This window comes from Hylobates moloch, unplaced genomic scaffold (assembly GCF_009828535.3).
Source record: "Hylobates moloch isolate HMO894 unplaced genomic scaffold, HMol_V3 SCAFFOLD_20, whole genome shotgun sequence".
Classification (NCBI taxonomy): Eukaryota; Metazoa; Chordata; class Mammalia; order Primates; family Hylobatidae; genus Hylobates; species Hylobates moloch.
In genome coordinates, this window is record NW_026652295.1 from 16922620 (window position 1) to 16939503 (window position 16884).

Here is a 16884-nt window from a genome sequence, read left to right on the forward strand (position 1 = left end):
GCGGTGGCTCACGCTTGTAATCCCAGCACTTTGGGAGGCCGAGGAGGGCGGATCACGAGGTCAGGAGATCAAGACCACGGTGAAACCCCGTCTCTACTAAAAATACAAAAAATTAGCCAGGCGTAGTGGCGGGCGCCTGTAGTCCCAGCTACTCGGAGAGGCTGAGGCAGGAGAATGGCGTGAATCCGGGAGGCGGAGCTTGCAGTGAGCCGAGATTGCGCCACTGCACTCCACCCTGGGTGACAGAGTGAGACTCCGTCTCCAAAAAAAAGAAAAAGAAAAAGAAAACAGAGGAGAGCAGAGGAGAGCGGAGAGGAGAGGGGAGAGGAGAGGGGAGAAGGGAGGGGAGAGAGGAGAGGAGACAAGAGAAGAAAGAGAAGAGAAGAGAGAGGAGAGCAGAGAAGAGAGCAAGCATTATACTGACAAGATCAAAGTCTTGGTTTCATAATGCTTTTCTGCAGCTGAGGAAATTGGAAATGAAGTACTTGACCTACTGCCTCAAAACAAGGATCATTAAGAAGTACTAAAGTATGGTGATTACCACACTACAGGTAGAGAATAGTATAAAAAGGGGAGCATGAATTAACAGCTACAGAAGGAGATAAAATGAACCAGAAAGCACAAACTTCTAAAACACTTAAATGCAGTGTTTTTTAAACTGCTAGTTGTATATCATTAATCATCAATTAATTTAGCAGGCTGCAACCAGCACTTCTCTTTTAAAATAAAATAAAACTGAAAACACCAGGGAACCTTACACCTACCAGAGGCAAGTATTATTTTGCAAAACTGATTTCAGTCATATAGATATATACGCTGTGCAGGTGATGGCTCACAATATAAAAGGTTTATTCCTGACTTTTGGTTTGAAAGCTAATTACAAAGTAGATAAAGCTGGGTATTATTTTTGTTTAATTTGTATAAATTTAAGGATTACCAGTGCAATTTTGTCACATGGATATGTTGCCCGGCAGTAAGTTTGGGCTTTTGGTATATTCATCACCCAAATAATGTACATTGTGCCCATTAATTAATTTTTCATCATCTACCCCCATCCCACCCTCTCACCATTCTAGGGGTCCACACTCTGTTCACCGAGTACACCTTATTTAGCTACAACTTATAAGTGAGAAGATGAAATATCTGTCTGTTTCTGAGTTGTTTCAAGACATTAATCCTCACACATTTTCTCCTTGCAGGCTTACTCTTTTACAGAAGACGTGAAAAATCCGGCCCCCAGGCCAGGCGCGGTGGCTCATGCCTGTAATCCCAGCACTTTGGGAGGCCCAGGCAGGTGGATCACGAAGTCAGGAGATTGAGACCATACTGGCTAACATGGTGAAACCCCCGTCTCTACTAAAAATACAAAAAATTAGCTGGCGTGGCGGCGGGCTCCTATAGTCCCAGCTACTCAGGAGGCTGAAGCAGAATGGCGTGAACCCGGGGGGCAGAGCCTGCAGTGAGCCGAGATCGTGCCACTGCACTCCAGCCTGGGCGACAGAGCGAGACACCGTCTCAAAAAAAAAGGAAAAATCTGGCCTCCAGATAGTTTAGGATTAATTACTTTGAGGGAGTCTTCCGTTGTACTTACACAGTAAAATATTAAAAGTTCTTTTTCTGGGACCTACTTTGGGAAACCAAAGCCACAGCCTATATCACTTATAATTTAGAGGTGTATTCCCAGTCAAATAAAAGTCAGTAAGTTCGTCTGGGCGTGGTGGCTCACACCTTTAATCCCAGCTACTTGGGAGGCTGAGGGGAGGCAGAGATTGCATGACAGAGATGGCCCTGTACTCACCTGGCAAAAAAAAAATGCCTCAAAAAAAAAAAGTTCACCTAAGGGGTTAGCAGTTAAAAACAAAAAATAAAAAACTCTCTGAGGCTCAATGACACAAGAAATTTTTTTTCCCAGCTGGAGAAAAGATACCTCACTGTTGACAAGCAACTAATATGACCTTACAACATTCAGAGACAGATATAACTAAAACATCTCAGGATAATCTCATTTTATATTAATTTTCAAGAGAGAATGAGTGAACACTGAAGCTGTTCTCAAATACTTCATTTTTAAATGGCCTTACAAAAAGGCGCTTTACCATCACCTTTATTTTTATTTTTTTGGCCTTACCTTTAAACCCAGATTTTGTGCCTGGCTTTGCACTTTCACATGCCAAACATTTGGTAGAGTCTGCCTTATTCTGCACTAGGCACACTTCACAGTCCCAGCTTCCCTCAGGTTTCTTGAACTTTTCCAATCCTAGAGAGCCTCCAGAAGGCAGAGAGACAGGTACAGTGCTGCTACTTGAAGTAGGTACTGAACTTCCTAAAAACAAAACAAAACAAAACAAAACAAAAAAAAAAGGGAGTGGGGGGGAAATTCATGAAAATTTTAATTTACAATATGTCAGTATCTTAATGACACTACTAAGTTTAAGTGTTCAATTTCTAATAATATTTCCTATTAAAACACAGAATGTGCCAGAAATACAAACAATTGTTCATATTTACATTGTTTAAAAAAAGAATAGACCTCTCAGATTTCTTTTAACCTTATAAATGAGCAGCTCGTAATCACCTTGCTCACTGGTGAGCTCTCCCTTAACCACATGTTTGAACTGCTGTGGTTTAAGAAAAAAAATCATGCTCACAAATTAGGGGCTCAAAGACTAAATTTTTCTTAAGAATCTTTTTCAAATTTCTTCAAAACAGCAAGCATTCTAAGACATAAGATGTAAATTGTAGGCAATATCCTAACATATAAAATACATAGCCACAGACCACACGAATTTCAAGATCTGAAAGCATAGATCTCTGCCTCTGAATGAGTTTTTGCATAGAAGTGCATCTACTTCACATCCACTTCACAATCTAACTTGACACCTACTACATTCCTGACATTTCTGTTACATGCTAGCCATTTACAGACATTTATTAAGCATCATAATATACTTGGGTTCTGGGGACATTAAAGATGAATAAAATGTTGCTTAACTTGTAAGATGCTCATGGTCTTAAAGGGGGAAAATAAAAGCACAGTAGCACCATCACCAAGTGACAACCTAAAACAAGTGTGCAAAGAAGGAAGAAATGACTAAGAGGCAGGAAAAGGATACACAGGTGACAAATCTTAAGCAAAACTAGCATGTTTGTGGGAGAGGTGGCACAGGAAGAATGGCTTGGTAAGGCCCAAAATATAGTGCTGACAGTGAAGCCATTCATTCTGGTATTCCTACTTCTCTAGATGGCCTACAACTGTTGCCACCTCTTCCATAGTTACCTAAATGATCTCTACATTTTATAGGTATGATCTCTTCCATCTTGCCAACCAAATTGCTCCCTGGGGTTCCATCTTGGCCCACTGTCCTCTAAGCTCTCATTTACCACAGTGGTTTTTAAATCCCAACAAAACAGTTTCCTAATCTACACCTGCAATCTACACTTCTGAGCTTGTCACTGTAGTCTCTTAGTTGGTGACTCCACTGTCTACTTGGTTAGCTTGGCTGGATACTCCTCCTCCTCTACATTTTTCTCAAATCTATTTCAATCAATTTCTGACCCTTCTACTGCTATTCTGGTTCATGAACACCCCCCCATTACCCCCATCACTAACCCATCTCTTGCTTGAATAACAGCCTTTTTATTGAGACCTCTGATCTTGTTCCTTTGAAATCCATCTTCCTCTGAAGCAACCAGTGCCATGTAGTTTTTGTTTTTCCTCTCTGGTTGCACGTTTTTAAAAGATTAACTGTTCAAAAGCTTTATTCCTGCCACTCCCTGTAAGTTAGTGGACTTTCATTTCAGGCCATCTTTTCTATTCACTCAACTCTACTCTCATGACTTCAAATACCAAAACTATGTACTAATGACCCCAAATCCGTATCTCCACCCAAAGGGTGTATCCAAAGGCCTTACATACATCTTTTTTTTTTTTTTTTTTTGAGACAGAGTATCACTTTGTTGCCCAGGCTGGAGTAGAGTGGCACAATCTCAGCTCACAGCAACCTCCACCTCCCAGGTTCAAGCTATTCTCCTGCCTCAGCCTCCCAAGTAGCTGGGATTACGGGCATCCATGACCACGCCGGCTAATTTTTGTATTTTTAGTAGAGATGGGGTTTTGCCATGTTGGCCAGACTGGTCTCAAACTCCTGACCTCAGGTGATCTGCCTGCCTCAGCCTCCCAAAGTGCTGGGATTACAGACATGAGCCACCATGCCTAGCCACATTACATATATCTGAATGTTGACTTCAGTAGCTTGAAATCAATGTCTTTAATTGTACATCCTCCATTCCTTATTCAGTTCGATCAGTACATTATCTATTGCCTATATCAGCGGGGGATGTGGGGGTGGTCCAATCTTTTGGCTTCCCTAGGCCACACTGGACAAAAAGAATTGTCTTGGACCACATGTAAAATATACTAACACTAGCAACAGCTGATGAGCTTTAAAAAATAATAATAATAAATAAATCGCAAAAGAATCTCATGATGTTTTAAGAAAATTCACAAATCTGTGTTGAGCCTCATTCATAGCCATCCTAAGCCACATGCAGCCCACAGGTTGCACAGCTTGGCTTATCTTTTTTTTTTTTTTTTTTTTTTTTTTTGAGATGGAGTCTCGCTCTGTCGCCCAGGCTGGAGTGCAGTGGCACGATCTCGGCTCACTGCAAGCTCCACCTCCCAGGTTCACGCCATTCTCCTGCCTCAGCCTCCCGAGTAGCTGGGACTACAGGCACCCGAAACCACGCTCGGCTAATTTTTTGTATTGTTAGTAGAGACAGGGTTTCACTGTGTTAGCCAGGATGGTCTCAATCTCCTGACCTCATGATCCGCCTGCCTCGGCCTCCCAAAGTGCTGGGATTACAGATGTAAGCCATCCCACCCGGCTTATCATTATTTGAGACAGGGTCTCACTCTGTCACCCAGGCTGGAGCGCAGTGGCATGATCTCAGCTAACTGCAACCTCCACCTCCCGAGCTCAAGCAATCCTCCCACTTTGGCCTCCTAAGTAGCTGGGACTACAGGCGGGTGCCACCAAGCCAGGCTAATTTTTGTGTTTTTTGTAGAGACAGTGCTTCACCATGCTGCTTGGGCTGGTCTTGAGCTGGGTTCAGGCAATCCACCTGCCTTGGCCTCTCCCAGGGCTGGAATTACAGGCGTGAGCCACAGCGTCTGGCCTATTGCCTATATGATTGATACCACTTCCTAATCTATCTTCCAGTCTCCAAATTTTTTTGTTTTCAAATCCGCTATCTAAAAAGCCAGAGTGACCCATCAAAAATACAAACTTGACTGTATCACTCCTCTGCTGAAAATGATAGTTCATCATTGAAAGGATGAAGTCCAAGTTCTTTAATACATATGTGAGCTTCCTTTGTTCATGTGTAACAAATTACTTCCTGACTCAAAGTTTTGTTACTCCCCTTCAACTTAAAATTAATTTTGCTTTCCTCCATACATCAAGGGCTTTCTTTCTGTAGGTGAGGCAGGGGTACCAGATGGGAAGACAAAGATATTTCATAACGAAGATTCTAGGCCGGGCACGGTGGCTCATGCCTGTAATCCCAGCACTTTGGAAGGCCAAGGCGGACGGATCACTTGATGTCAGGAGTCCAAGACTAGCCTGTACAACATGGCGAAACCCTGTCTCTACTAAAAATACAAAAAATTAGTTGGGCGTGGTGGCATGCACCTGTAATTCCAGCTAGTTGAGAGGCTGAGGCACAAGAATTGCATGCATCTGGGAGATGGAGGTCGCAGTGAGCCAAGATCATGCCACTGCACTCCAGCCTGGGTGACACAGTCAGACTCTGTCTCAGAAAAAAGAAAGAAATGAAGATTCTAAAATCTTACTCATAGGGAAATATCCAGTAGGAATTAGAAATATGGCATGAAGGCTCAGGCAAGAGGTCTAGGTTAGTAACTCAGAGCTGTACATTACAGACACAAAACTGCATATTCATGAATAATGCATTGAAAACAGCATCATTCCCAGGATATCCATGTTATCATATAGCTGTACCATATAATTATATAGTATTACAAAACCATCAGAGCCACTCTGGATGAGTTAAAGATTCAATACGAATCTTCACTAATTCTTCCAACTTTGAACAGAGAAACAGAAGAAACTCAAAAGTAACTCCATGTTTCTGGCTGCCTAGATTAGAATTAGTGATTTGGTAATTTACAATCATTGCAACAGCTACAGCCTTTTCATTAACGACTATAGTCTATCCCCTAAACAAACTTTCCCTGTAAATGACCACTAGCTATCCTGATTTCTACTTGGAGAAGTAATATTTTACTCTGTACAAAGGTTTGAGAAATACTACCCCATTCTAAGATCTTTCAGAATCTGTATTAGTCAACTTTGAACAAGAAATTTCTGATAAAACTGTACAGAAAGAGGAGGTCGGCATATATACCAGACTAGTTAACACATAACCTATCCTAATTGAATATAAAGATCTAACTGCAAACAAGACTTTTACCTCAAGATAGTTTAGAAAAATTAATATGTAGGAGAAATGCTCATCCTGAAACATCTAAAACAGGGATTCTTAGAATAAATTAAACTGTTCGACAAAATAAGCAAAATTACTCCATAAAGCCAAAAACATACCTGGTTTCTCAGACATACAGGACACACACTTATTGTCTTCTGCATTATTAGAAACACAGCATATTGAACACTCCCAAGATCCAGCGGGCCTTTTGAATTTATCTCCAAATCCTAAAGTACCAGTGGTCACAGTGCAGCTGGAAGATGAAGCAGTCATAGTCTCAGCACTTTCCGAAACCACTGTCAATGTAAGGGCTCGCTTCACACCAGTTCCAGGTTTCGGTGTTTCACAGGCTACACATTTTATTGCTTCAGGTTTATTTTGCACTAAACAGGTATCACAATCCCAAGTGCCTATCGCTGGTTTAAATTTGTCTCCAAAGCCTGTCCCTGATGCAGAAAGAGTTGTTTTGCCACTTTTATTTGGTGTTTCAATTCCAGTCTGTTTAGCAGTATCTCTGGGTGACAATTTTGCTGCTTGACAGGCTATGCATTTGTTGTCTGTAACTTTGTTCTGGAGTAGACATGTATCACACTGCCATGATGACCCAGCTTTTAAACTCTCCCCAAACCCAATTCCACTAGAAGAAAAGCTACTTATTGCTGGTCTTGTATAAACTACTGGGCTTGTTGTGGTGGGCTGAGCAGCAACAGAATCTATCTTCGGTGATGCAAAACCTACAACGAAAGGAGAGAGTGCAACGTTAGAGAAGCTTTATAAATCAAAGCATTAATTTGATTATTATTACTGAGAAGACATTTACCTCACTGCACACTTACTACAACGCAAGATGAACTACTTAAGAATTGTTTTTCACTTAAGTAATCATATTTATCAATTACCTAATAAGTTACACTTAGACCATTTAAAATTCTACAAAAGATGTTTTGTTTACAGGATATCACCTTCTCCTTCAAGGAATTTCTAGTTTGATGCTTTCAATGGTACTAATTTACTGATATGTATTATTGCCATCCACATTTTGCTATATTCTGTCTTTCTACAAACACAGAATACTCACAGTCCTCTTCCTCCTTCATCTGTTTCTTCTTTTAAGTGTTCCATTGGCTATGCCCAATGGCTTCAATATCATCTTTGAATTTTGTCCAGTCATAACCTACTGCTGTGGTATTCTCTACCTTCAGTAAAACCAGCTCAGCAAGTCTTTCTGTTACCAAAACTGCTGTCATTGAGTTCATTCACTCAAGCTGTATTTTACTCATGAGAATGACTTTGTAATTGTTTACTTAGGACCAGTTAACTTTTGTCTTACACACACCAACACCATCTGTGATCTGTTTCTCCAGCCTTTACCCGCCAAAGAAAAAGAAATTAAAAGGAGAGAAAATGTAGAAGGTTATTAGAGGTTTTCTAGTTCCACAAAAGAATCCAGCCTAGAGCTATTTTTAGCCTAAGGACAAAATACCACATACTTGAGTTATTCCCAGTAGTCAACAATGTGTTATTTTGCTTATGATTAATTTAAATCACTAAGATTGGCAAGATGTTAACAATAACCATCTCAAGGCATTACAGATTTCTTTTTCTTCCACTTTTTCAGATTTTCCTAATTTCAGTCAAATGAAGATTCTCCCCAAACATTTCCTACTTAAGTAAAAAGGGAGCAGGGGGAGGTTGGCATCATGAATGCAAAGTGTAACCCCAGATCGATAAGACAGACTATACACATTCGAGGCCTGCCTACGACTTGGGTAATTCCAGTACAAGCATTCTGGAGTTCTGCCATAACTGCAAGGAACTGTCTAAGCTACTGGACTCCTGTAGGCAGTATACTTATCTATAAAATGAGAGAGCTGGACCAGAAAAATTGAATCCTTCTAAATCCTGTTGTAAAAGTCAAACTTATTTTTTAAGAAAACCTATCCTATTACACATGGACACATCTGGTGGGTATGTTTAAATTCTTTCTGAGCTATTAGATTATCTCACAGACAGTTTTACATTTTTTTTTTTTTTTTTAAAGACAGTCTTGCTCTGTCGCCCAGGCTGGAGTGCAGTGGTTCGATCTCGGTTCACTGAAGCCTCCACCTCCCAGGTTCAAGCAATTCTCCTGCCTCAGCCTCCTGAGTAGCTGGGACTACAGGGGCACACCAGCACGCCCAGCTAATTTTTTCTCTTTTTAATAGAGATGGGGTTTCACCATGTTGGCCAGGCTGGTCTCAAACTCCTGGCCTCAAGTGATCCACCCGTCTTGGCCTCCCAAAGTGCTGGGATTACAGGGATGAGCCACCGTGCCTGGAGAGTTTTACATTCTTATACTATGTATCATAAATGGAATTATGAACATCCTCTGTTTTCAAACAAAAAATTATTCTTATCTGAGAACTATTTATTCCCTTTCTAATTATTACCTACTAGCTTTCAAATCTTGCTTCAATTCAAGTGAGTACTGCTCCCTACGTATATGTTACAATTCAGCAGATGCTTTCCACTTGGCCTTGTTCCATATTTACCAAACTGGGGAATAATTCAAGAAGGCAGTTCAGTGCTCTCATAAGAGAAAGACATGTCTATGGGTATCATTAGGTTTACTTACTCTTATTCCTCACTGGCCTGCCTCTATTAATGGAAAATCCATTTTCTCCTCCTACACTTGCCTCTTAGAAATTTCATTTTAGTATAGAGTCCTTTGGCTTGTAAGATATTTCCAGCAAAAGAATTACACCGAACTACATCTCTATTCAAAAGTAAATCTCCTACCAAACTAGTCAGAAATTTTTAAAAGCCTAAAGTATAATACAAAATGACATTAAATTGAGATCATCAGTTTGTAATCAAAAGTCTTATCTTTTAATTATCTTACCAGGGCTTTTCAGAATATCTAGAACACTTCCTTCTTTCAGGATTTCTGCAGGTCTAAAAGGACCCTCACAATCTTCAGGTGGTATCTTCTTACAATTTGTACTGTTCACTGCAGTGACATCATGAGCTGTAATTTTTTTTAATTTAATAACATTATGCCAAATAAAACACTGGACTCTCAAATGCATTTTAAAAAATCTTTCAAAACCATCTTTTGGATTAATTTCTAAAAGTTCATGAAAAAAGTCACTGTAATTCAATAAACAAATGACTTTACAGGGATACTTTGCCGTTACAAGGAGATAAAAACACTACTCCCACACTGTATAACTCCCCCCACCAATAAAAAGGCAAAAAAATATATATAAACTATAACTATCGTCCAATTAACTGACTGATAATCAAAACAATCAAACTAAAAAACTGGAGAGGATATGGCAACTAGGGCAAGCCCATTCAATGCATGAAATATCTATTTGATTACACAACAATTTACAAAACTAATCAAAAAAAGTAACTTTCAACTGAGCAATTATTTCATTTTTAGAAATTCACACTATTAATATAATTGAAAATATCCTTCAGTTATAATATTGAAAACCTATACGGTAAAATATTAAATAAGGGTATATGGTTACATAAATTACATAATAGTGCCATGATGAAATACTTATGCAGCCACAAAAATCGTTCTTTTTCAAAACAGAGAGTGTCCTGTTGTCAGCAAGGCTGGAGTACACTGGTGCAATCATGGTTTAATGCAGCCTCAAACTCCTGGGCTCAAGCAATCCTCCCACCTTAGCCTCTCAAGTAGCCAGGAACACAGGTGCATGCCACCACATCTAGCTAATTTTTTTTTTACTTTTTTGTAGACACGGGGTCTCGCTATGGCTGGCCAGACTGGTCTTAAACTCCTGGCCTCAAGTGATCCTCCCACATCAGCCTCCCAAAGCACTGGCATTACTGGCATGAGTCATCATGCCTGGCCCACAAAAATCATTCTTAAAAGTGTAGTTATGGGTAAAAGCAGGTTGAAAAGTCTAGAATGTTTACATCTAAAGAGTAATGGTAGCTGCTAGCAGTAAGATGAGTGACTTACTGCTTTTACTTTTTATGCTTTCTAAACTTGCATCCTTATATTTAGAGATCTACATTTTCAGTGTGATAATGGTTTTATCGTTACATTTTTAAAGGGAGATTTCTATTTACAGATGAAACTAAGATGTCTGCGATTGTTAAAGACTGACCTGACATGTAAGTTTCTGTGTGGGATGGGGAGAGGAGGGATGGAACAAAAGAAACAATAAGAAACAAGATGCGGCCAGGCACGGTGGCTCATGCCTGTAATCCCAAGGACTTTGGGAGGCCAAGGCGGGCAGATCACGAGGTCAAGAGATCGAGACCATCTTGGCCAACATGGTGAAACCCCATCTCTACTAAAAATACAAAAAGTAGCTGGGTTTGCACATCTGTAGTCTCAGCTACTCAGGAGGCTGAGGCAGGAGAATTGCTTGAACCTGGGAGGCGGAGGTTGCAGTGAGCCAAGATCGTGCCACTGTAGTCCAGCCTGGTGACACAGCGAGACTCCATCTCAAAAACAAAAAACCAAACAAAAAGGCCAGGCAGCGGTGGCTCACGCCTGTAATCCCAGCATTTTGAGAGGCTGAGGCAGGCGGATCACGAGGTCGGGAGATCGAGACCATCCTGGCTAACATGGTGAAACCTCATCTTCACTAAAAATACAAAACAAATTAGCTAGGTATGGTGGCGGGCGCCTGTAGTCCCAGCTGCTCAGGAGGCTGAGGCAGGAGAATGGAGTGAACCCGGGAGGTGGAGCTTGCAGTGAAATGAGCTTGCACAACTGCACTCCAGCCTGGGCGACAGAGTGAGACTCCGTCTCAGAAAAAAAAAAAGAAAAAGAAAAAGAAACAAGATGGGTCAAAATGGTAAAAGTTGAAGCTGGCTAAATAGTATATGGGGATTCAGTCTACAATTCTACTTCTGAGAATCAAGTTTTCCATAATGAAATATACTAATAACCAAGTTTTTCTTTTTAAGTGTTTGCCAATTTAAAAAGTAGTAGGTAAAGTACTTTCGAGAAAAACCTTTCCCTACCTCACGCCATAAACAAAAATTCAAAATGGATCAATATCCTAAATATGACATAAACACCATAAAATTCTTGGAAGAAAACCTAGGGAGTATAGCTTCAAGACCATGGATTTGGCAATGTATTCTTAGATATGACACGAAAAGCACAGCAACAGAAGAAAAAAATGGACTTCATCAAAATTAAAAACCTCTGTCCATTCAAGGAAATTATCAAGAAAGTGAAAAGACAATCTATAAATGGGAAAAAATATCTGCAAATCATGTATCTGGTAAGGGTCTAGTGTCCAGACTAAGAACTCTTATAACTCAGTAATAAAAAGACAAACTATTTAATGGGTAAAGGACGTGAAAGGCATTCCTTCCTAAGATATTTAAATGGACAATAAGCACCTGAAAAAATGCAACATCATTTGCATTAGGGAAATGCAAATCAAAACTACAACAAAGTATTACTTTACATCCACTAAGATTGCTATAGTCAAAAAACAGAAAATACTAAGTGTTGGTGAAGTTGTATACTGCTAGTGGTAATGTGACATGGTTAAACTACTGTGGAAAACAGTTTAGTGATTCTTCAAAAAGTTTAATAGAAAACTACCATCTGACCCATCAATTCCATTCCTAGGCACATATGAAAAAGCATTGAAACCAGTACTCAAACAAATACATGTAGACATATGTTCACAGCAGCACTATTCACAATAGCCAAATGGTGGAAACAGCCCAAATGTCCATTAATGGATGAACAAAAATAAACCGTGGCACATCAATACAATGGAATATTATCAGCCATAAAAGGAATGAAGTATTGAGACATAAGAACCTTGAAACCACTGTGCTAAGTGAAAGAACTCAACTGTACAAAGCCACATTGTATGATTCTACTTACATGACATATTCAGAATAAATCAATCCATAGAGACAGAACACAAGTTGACAGCTAGGGGGAAGGCAGAATGGGGAGCAACTTTTTAATGACCAGGGGTTTCCTGGTGAGGGTGATAAATGTTTTGGAACTAGATAAAAAGTGGTGGCTGCACAACACTGTCAAGGTACTAAAGGCCACTCAATTATTCCCTTTAAAATGGCTGTATCATGTCAACTTCATCACAATAACAAAAATGCAGGCTGGACGCAGTGGCTCACACCTGTAATCTCAGCACTTTTGAGACGCCTAGGTGGCCAGATCACCCGAGGTCAGGAGTTCAAGACCAGCCTGGCAACATGACGAAACCCCATCTCTACTAAAAATATAAAAATCAGCCAGGCATGGTGACAGGTGCCTGTAATCACAGCTACTCGGGAGGCTGAGGCACAAGAATTGCTTGAACCCAGGAGATGGAGGTTGCAGTGAGCTGAGATTGCACAATTGCACTCCAGCCTGGGTGACAGAATGTGCAACACACCCCCCAACCATCCCACCAAAAATAACCATCACCCTTACAACTATGCCAAAACAAAGAAAACTTATAATTTAATCACGTTCTAGCTTCCTTTATAATGAAAGTTAAATTGCTTTTAGTAATTTATGGTAAAATGTTAGGATTCCCTAAAGTATGATTAGAAAGATGGGGAAAAGGAGACAACGGAAAACTTAGCTCCTGTCACAAATTAATCATGACTTCCACATTTTCAATTAGCTTTTTTAAATGATAGAAGTGGTGAGAACCAACGGTGTCAAAGTGAGAACACACAACTCTAAATAGGCCACTCATAACCGACTCCTTAAAAATCTGGGTAACTTCCTGAGATATAATGAAACAAAGTTGTTGTAACAAACTGTTAATTACTCAGTTATCATTAGTAAAGCATTAGCAAATAGTGGGAAATATTTTAATGCCTTTCCTCGTAATAAGTCATGAAATTGGTAATTTGAAGAGGTTTAATCCTCTTGAATTAATAGTTAACATTAAAGAAAAAAAACTTTTGTGACAGGAAATACAATGGAAATTGCTTGTTAATTTCTATAACGTAAGGCTGTGTTAGCCAATAAAAAAAAAGATAAGGTTGCAAACATACCAGTCAAATTCTTAGTTTGGGCCACTTCCATAATCTGGGCTCTTATCTTCAAGATCATTCAAAGCCAAAGATATTTCTTTAGCTTCTATGTCCTGACTCTTTTTATTTTTTAATCTATCTTTCGAGGATCTAGTTTTTAAAAATTCCCAAACTCAGAAGATTGTTAAGAAACGCTTCTGGATAGGGTACTATCTCCCAACTCATGTTTCTGCCTCTAACATGCCACTCCAACCCACACTAGCACTCACCACACTGTTATCACTATACTCACATCCATCTCACCCCCAGATAAAAATCATTCAACATCTCCCTAATGCAGTCAGAGTAAAATCCAATTCATTAGCATAGCATTCCAGAACTTTTAGGATTTAAAGCTACCTCTCCAACCTCATGACAAACTGTTTGCAATTCTAAAGTGTGTCATGCTTTTTCTCTTGTTCCTGTGCCCTTGAGCTTTGTGTTTATATTCTTGGGTAAAATGCCCTTGCTCAAAATTCTTGACCTGAGTAACTCAGCTCAGGTGTTTCTGATTTTCCCAAACACTTAAAAGAAAACTACCATTATAAAAAAAAAAAAAATTCAGCCAGGAACAGTGGCTCACGTCTATAATCCCAATACTTTGGGAGGCCGAGGTGGGCAGAACACCTGAGGTCAGGAGTTCGTGACCAGCCTGGCCAAAACATGGTGAAACACTGTCTCTACTAAAAATACAAAAAATTAGCCAGGGGGCAGGGCACGGTGGCTCATGCCTGTAATCCCAGCACTTTGGGAGGCCAAGGCAGGCGGATCATGAGGTCAGGAGATCGAGACCATCCTGGCTAACATGGTGAAACCTCGTCTCTATTAAAAATACAAAAAAATTAGCCAGGCGTGGTGGCGGGCACCTGTGGTCCCAGCTACTCAGGAGGTTGAGGAGGAGAATGGCATGAACCTGGGAGGCGGAGGTTGCAGTGAGCCAAAATTATGCCACCGTACTCCAACCTGGGGGACACAAAGAGGCTCCGTCTCACAATTAAAAGAAAAAAAAAAAAGTAGCCGGCAGGGTGGCAGGCACCTGTAATCCAAGCTACTGGCAGGAGAAATCGTTCGAACTCGGGAGGCAGAGGTTGCAGTGAGCCAAGACCGTGCCATTGCACTCCAGCCTGGGCAACAGAGCGAGACTGTCTCTCAAAAAAAAAAAAAAAAAAAGAATTTTATGTTTTAATTCTCTGATTATTCATTTCTTTCTTCTTTTTTTTTTTTGAGATAGGGTCTTGCTCTGTCAGCCAGCTGTAGTGTGGCAGAGCAATCATAGCTCACTGCAGCTTTGACTTCCTGGGCTCAAGCAATTCTCTCACTTCAGCTTCCCAGGTAGCTGGGACTACAGGCTGACACCACCACCTGGTTATTTCTTTTTCTTTTCCTTTTTTCTTCAGTAGGGATGAGTCTCGCTGTGCTGGCCAGGATCGTCTTGAGCTTCTGACCTCAAGCAATTCTCCCACTACAGCCTCCCAAACTGCTGGGTTTACAGGCATGACCCATGGCCTCCTTCCTTCAATGATGCTGATTTCTTCGGTTCAGAAATTATGTATCACAATCTACATGGGCCTGCATAACCTTTGTACATAAAAATGCTTGTGAACTGAACAGTAAAAACTAGAAATAAAATCTACTACAACTATAATGTAGACAACCTATAAATTTCTTAAAATGAGACTTGCTTTATAACTAACTTGTCACCTTGTTTTGACTAAACAAAGATAGTGGATAAATTTGCTACCATGCCTATCTCTCTCAAAACCAAACTGACACTTCCATTTAAGGAGCTAAGTATCTCTAAAGATAATTAATAAAAAGCACTGTCAAAAGGTTAAATAATAGTGCCTGCTTGCTTTTCAGAGCTAATTTCATCCAAATGAAGGCATTTATAAGAATTACCAAAGGTGAAAGAACCTGCAATACTAATCTACTGTATGCAATTGTTTTTATGTTAAAATGTGAGAAATTTTTACTTACCTGAACCACTTATAATTGGTTCTAAAGTACTACTAGAACCAGAAAGTTCTGCTGTTTTTGCAACAGGCACACTAAATGTAAATCCAATCTGTAAAGAGAAAGAATATCCTTATACTTAGTTTTCAATAAGTATCAAATATAGAGCTTTTTTTTTCCCCCCGAGATGGAGTCTTACTCTGTCGCCCAGGCTGGAGTGCAGTGGCGCAATCCTGGCTCACTGCAACCTCCGCCTCCCAGGTTCACACCATTCTCCTGCCTCGGCCTCCTGAGCAGCTGGGACTACAGGAGCTCGCCACCACACTCGGCTAATTTTTTGCATTTTTAGTAGAGATGGGGTTTCACCGTGTTAGCCAGGATGGTCTTGATCTACTGACCTTGTGATCCACCCGCCTCGGCCTCCCAAAGTGCTGGGATTACAGGCGTGAGCCACTGCGCCCAGCCCAAATATAGAGGTTATTTTTATCCCAAGTCAAAAACATACTTTCACCTATTTTAAGATATAGTTTATAATATTTCACTATCTCTAAAAGTGAGATTCTTATATTGAATGGCAATGTCACAGTTTAACAGGCAGCATTTTAAATTTCTCAGGCACTTTTTCTTTCAAAACAGTATATAAAATAATGATGGTGTGTTCCTAATGCCCAGTTCCAATTTCTGAATGCCATTTTCTTTCTTTTTTTTTTGTTTTGAGGTGGAGTTTCCCTCTTGTTGCCCGGGCTGGAATGCAATGGCACAATCTCGGCTCACTGCAACCTCTACCTCCCAGGTTCAAACAATTCTCCTGTCTCAGCCTCCTGAGTAGTTGGGATTATAGGCGTGTACCACCATGCCCGGCTAATTCTGTATTTTCTTTTTTTAGTAGAGACGAGGTTCCACTATGTTGGTCAGGTTGGTCTCGAACTCTTGACCTCAAGTGATCCACCTGCCTCAGCCTCCCAAAGTGCTGGGATTACAGGCATGGGCAAGGCATGAGCCACCGTGCCCGGACTCAAATGCCATTTTCTAATAAAAAGTATGACACTTCTGGGACAACTGATGGATTTCAGCATGTGGCAAGGAAATTACATTTGATCTGTAACATCTACTTGTGTCAGAAGACAAGGACACAGTCAAAACTAGAAAATTACATATTAAAATAATATAAACATGCCAAGTCTGGGGCAATTTGAATATTAAACTACGTGTTATTCTTACCCCAAACATTCACTTTTCAATCATGAAAGAAAAAAATGCCCAGAACTTTTCTAGATTAAAGGTAAATCAAGACACATTTTAACTAAATGCAATATCATGTAGTTGATTAGGTCCTAGTCTTTAATTGGCTCTAGGACCAACAGAAATAAAACAGCAATTAAAGGACAGTCTGGG

At 40.2% G+C, this 16884-nt stretch overlaps 1 protein-coding gene across 4 annotated transcripts in view; it reads right to left on the reverse strand.

The window, feature by feature from the left end:
- The window catches only part of NUP153 (nucleoporin 153), a 95611-nt gene that overhangs the window by 16117 nt on the left and 62610 nt on the right, over positions 1-16884 (reverse strand). For 3 of the 4 annotated variants that reach the window (XM_032141718.2, XM_032141716.2, XM_058432027.1), the window contains 4 exons: positions 15514-15601; positions 9389-9514; positions 6624-7241; positions 2129-2323 (listed from right to left, as the gene is read on the reverse strand). In XM_032141718.2, coding sequence (XP_031997609.1) covers positions 2129-2323; positions 6624-7241; positions 9389-9514; positions 15514-15601 — 1027 coding nt within the window. The remainder of the gene's footprint in view (positions 1-2128; positions 2324-6623; positions 7242-9388; positions 9515-15513; positions 15602-16884) is intronic. The other variant, XM_032141717.2, reaches the window with a different exon arrangement.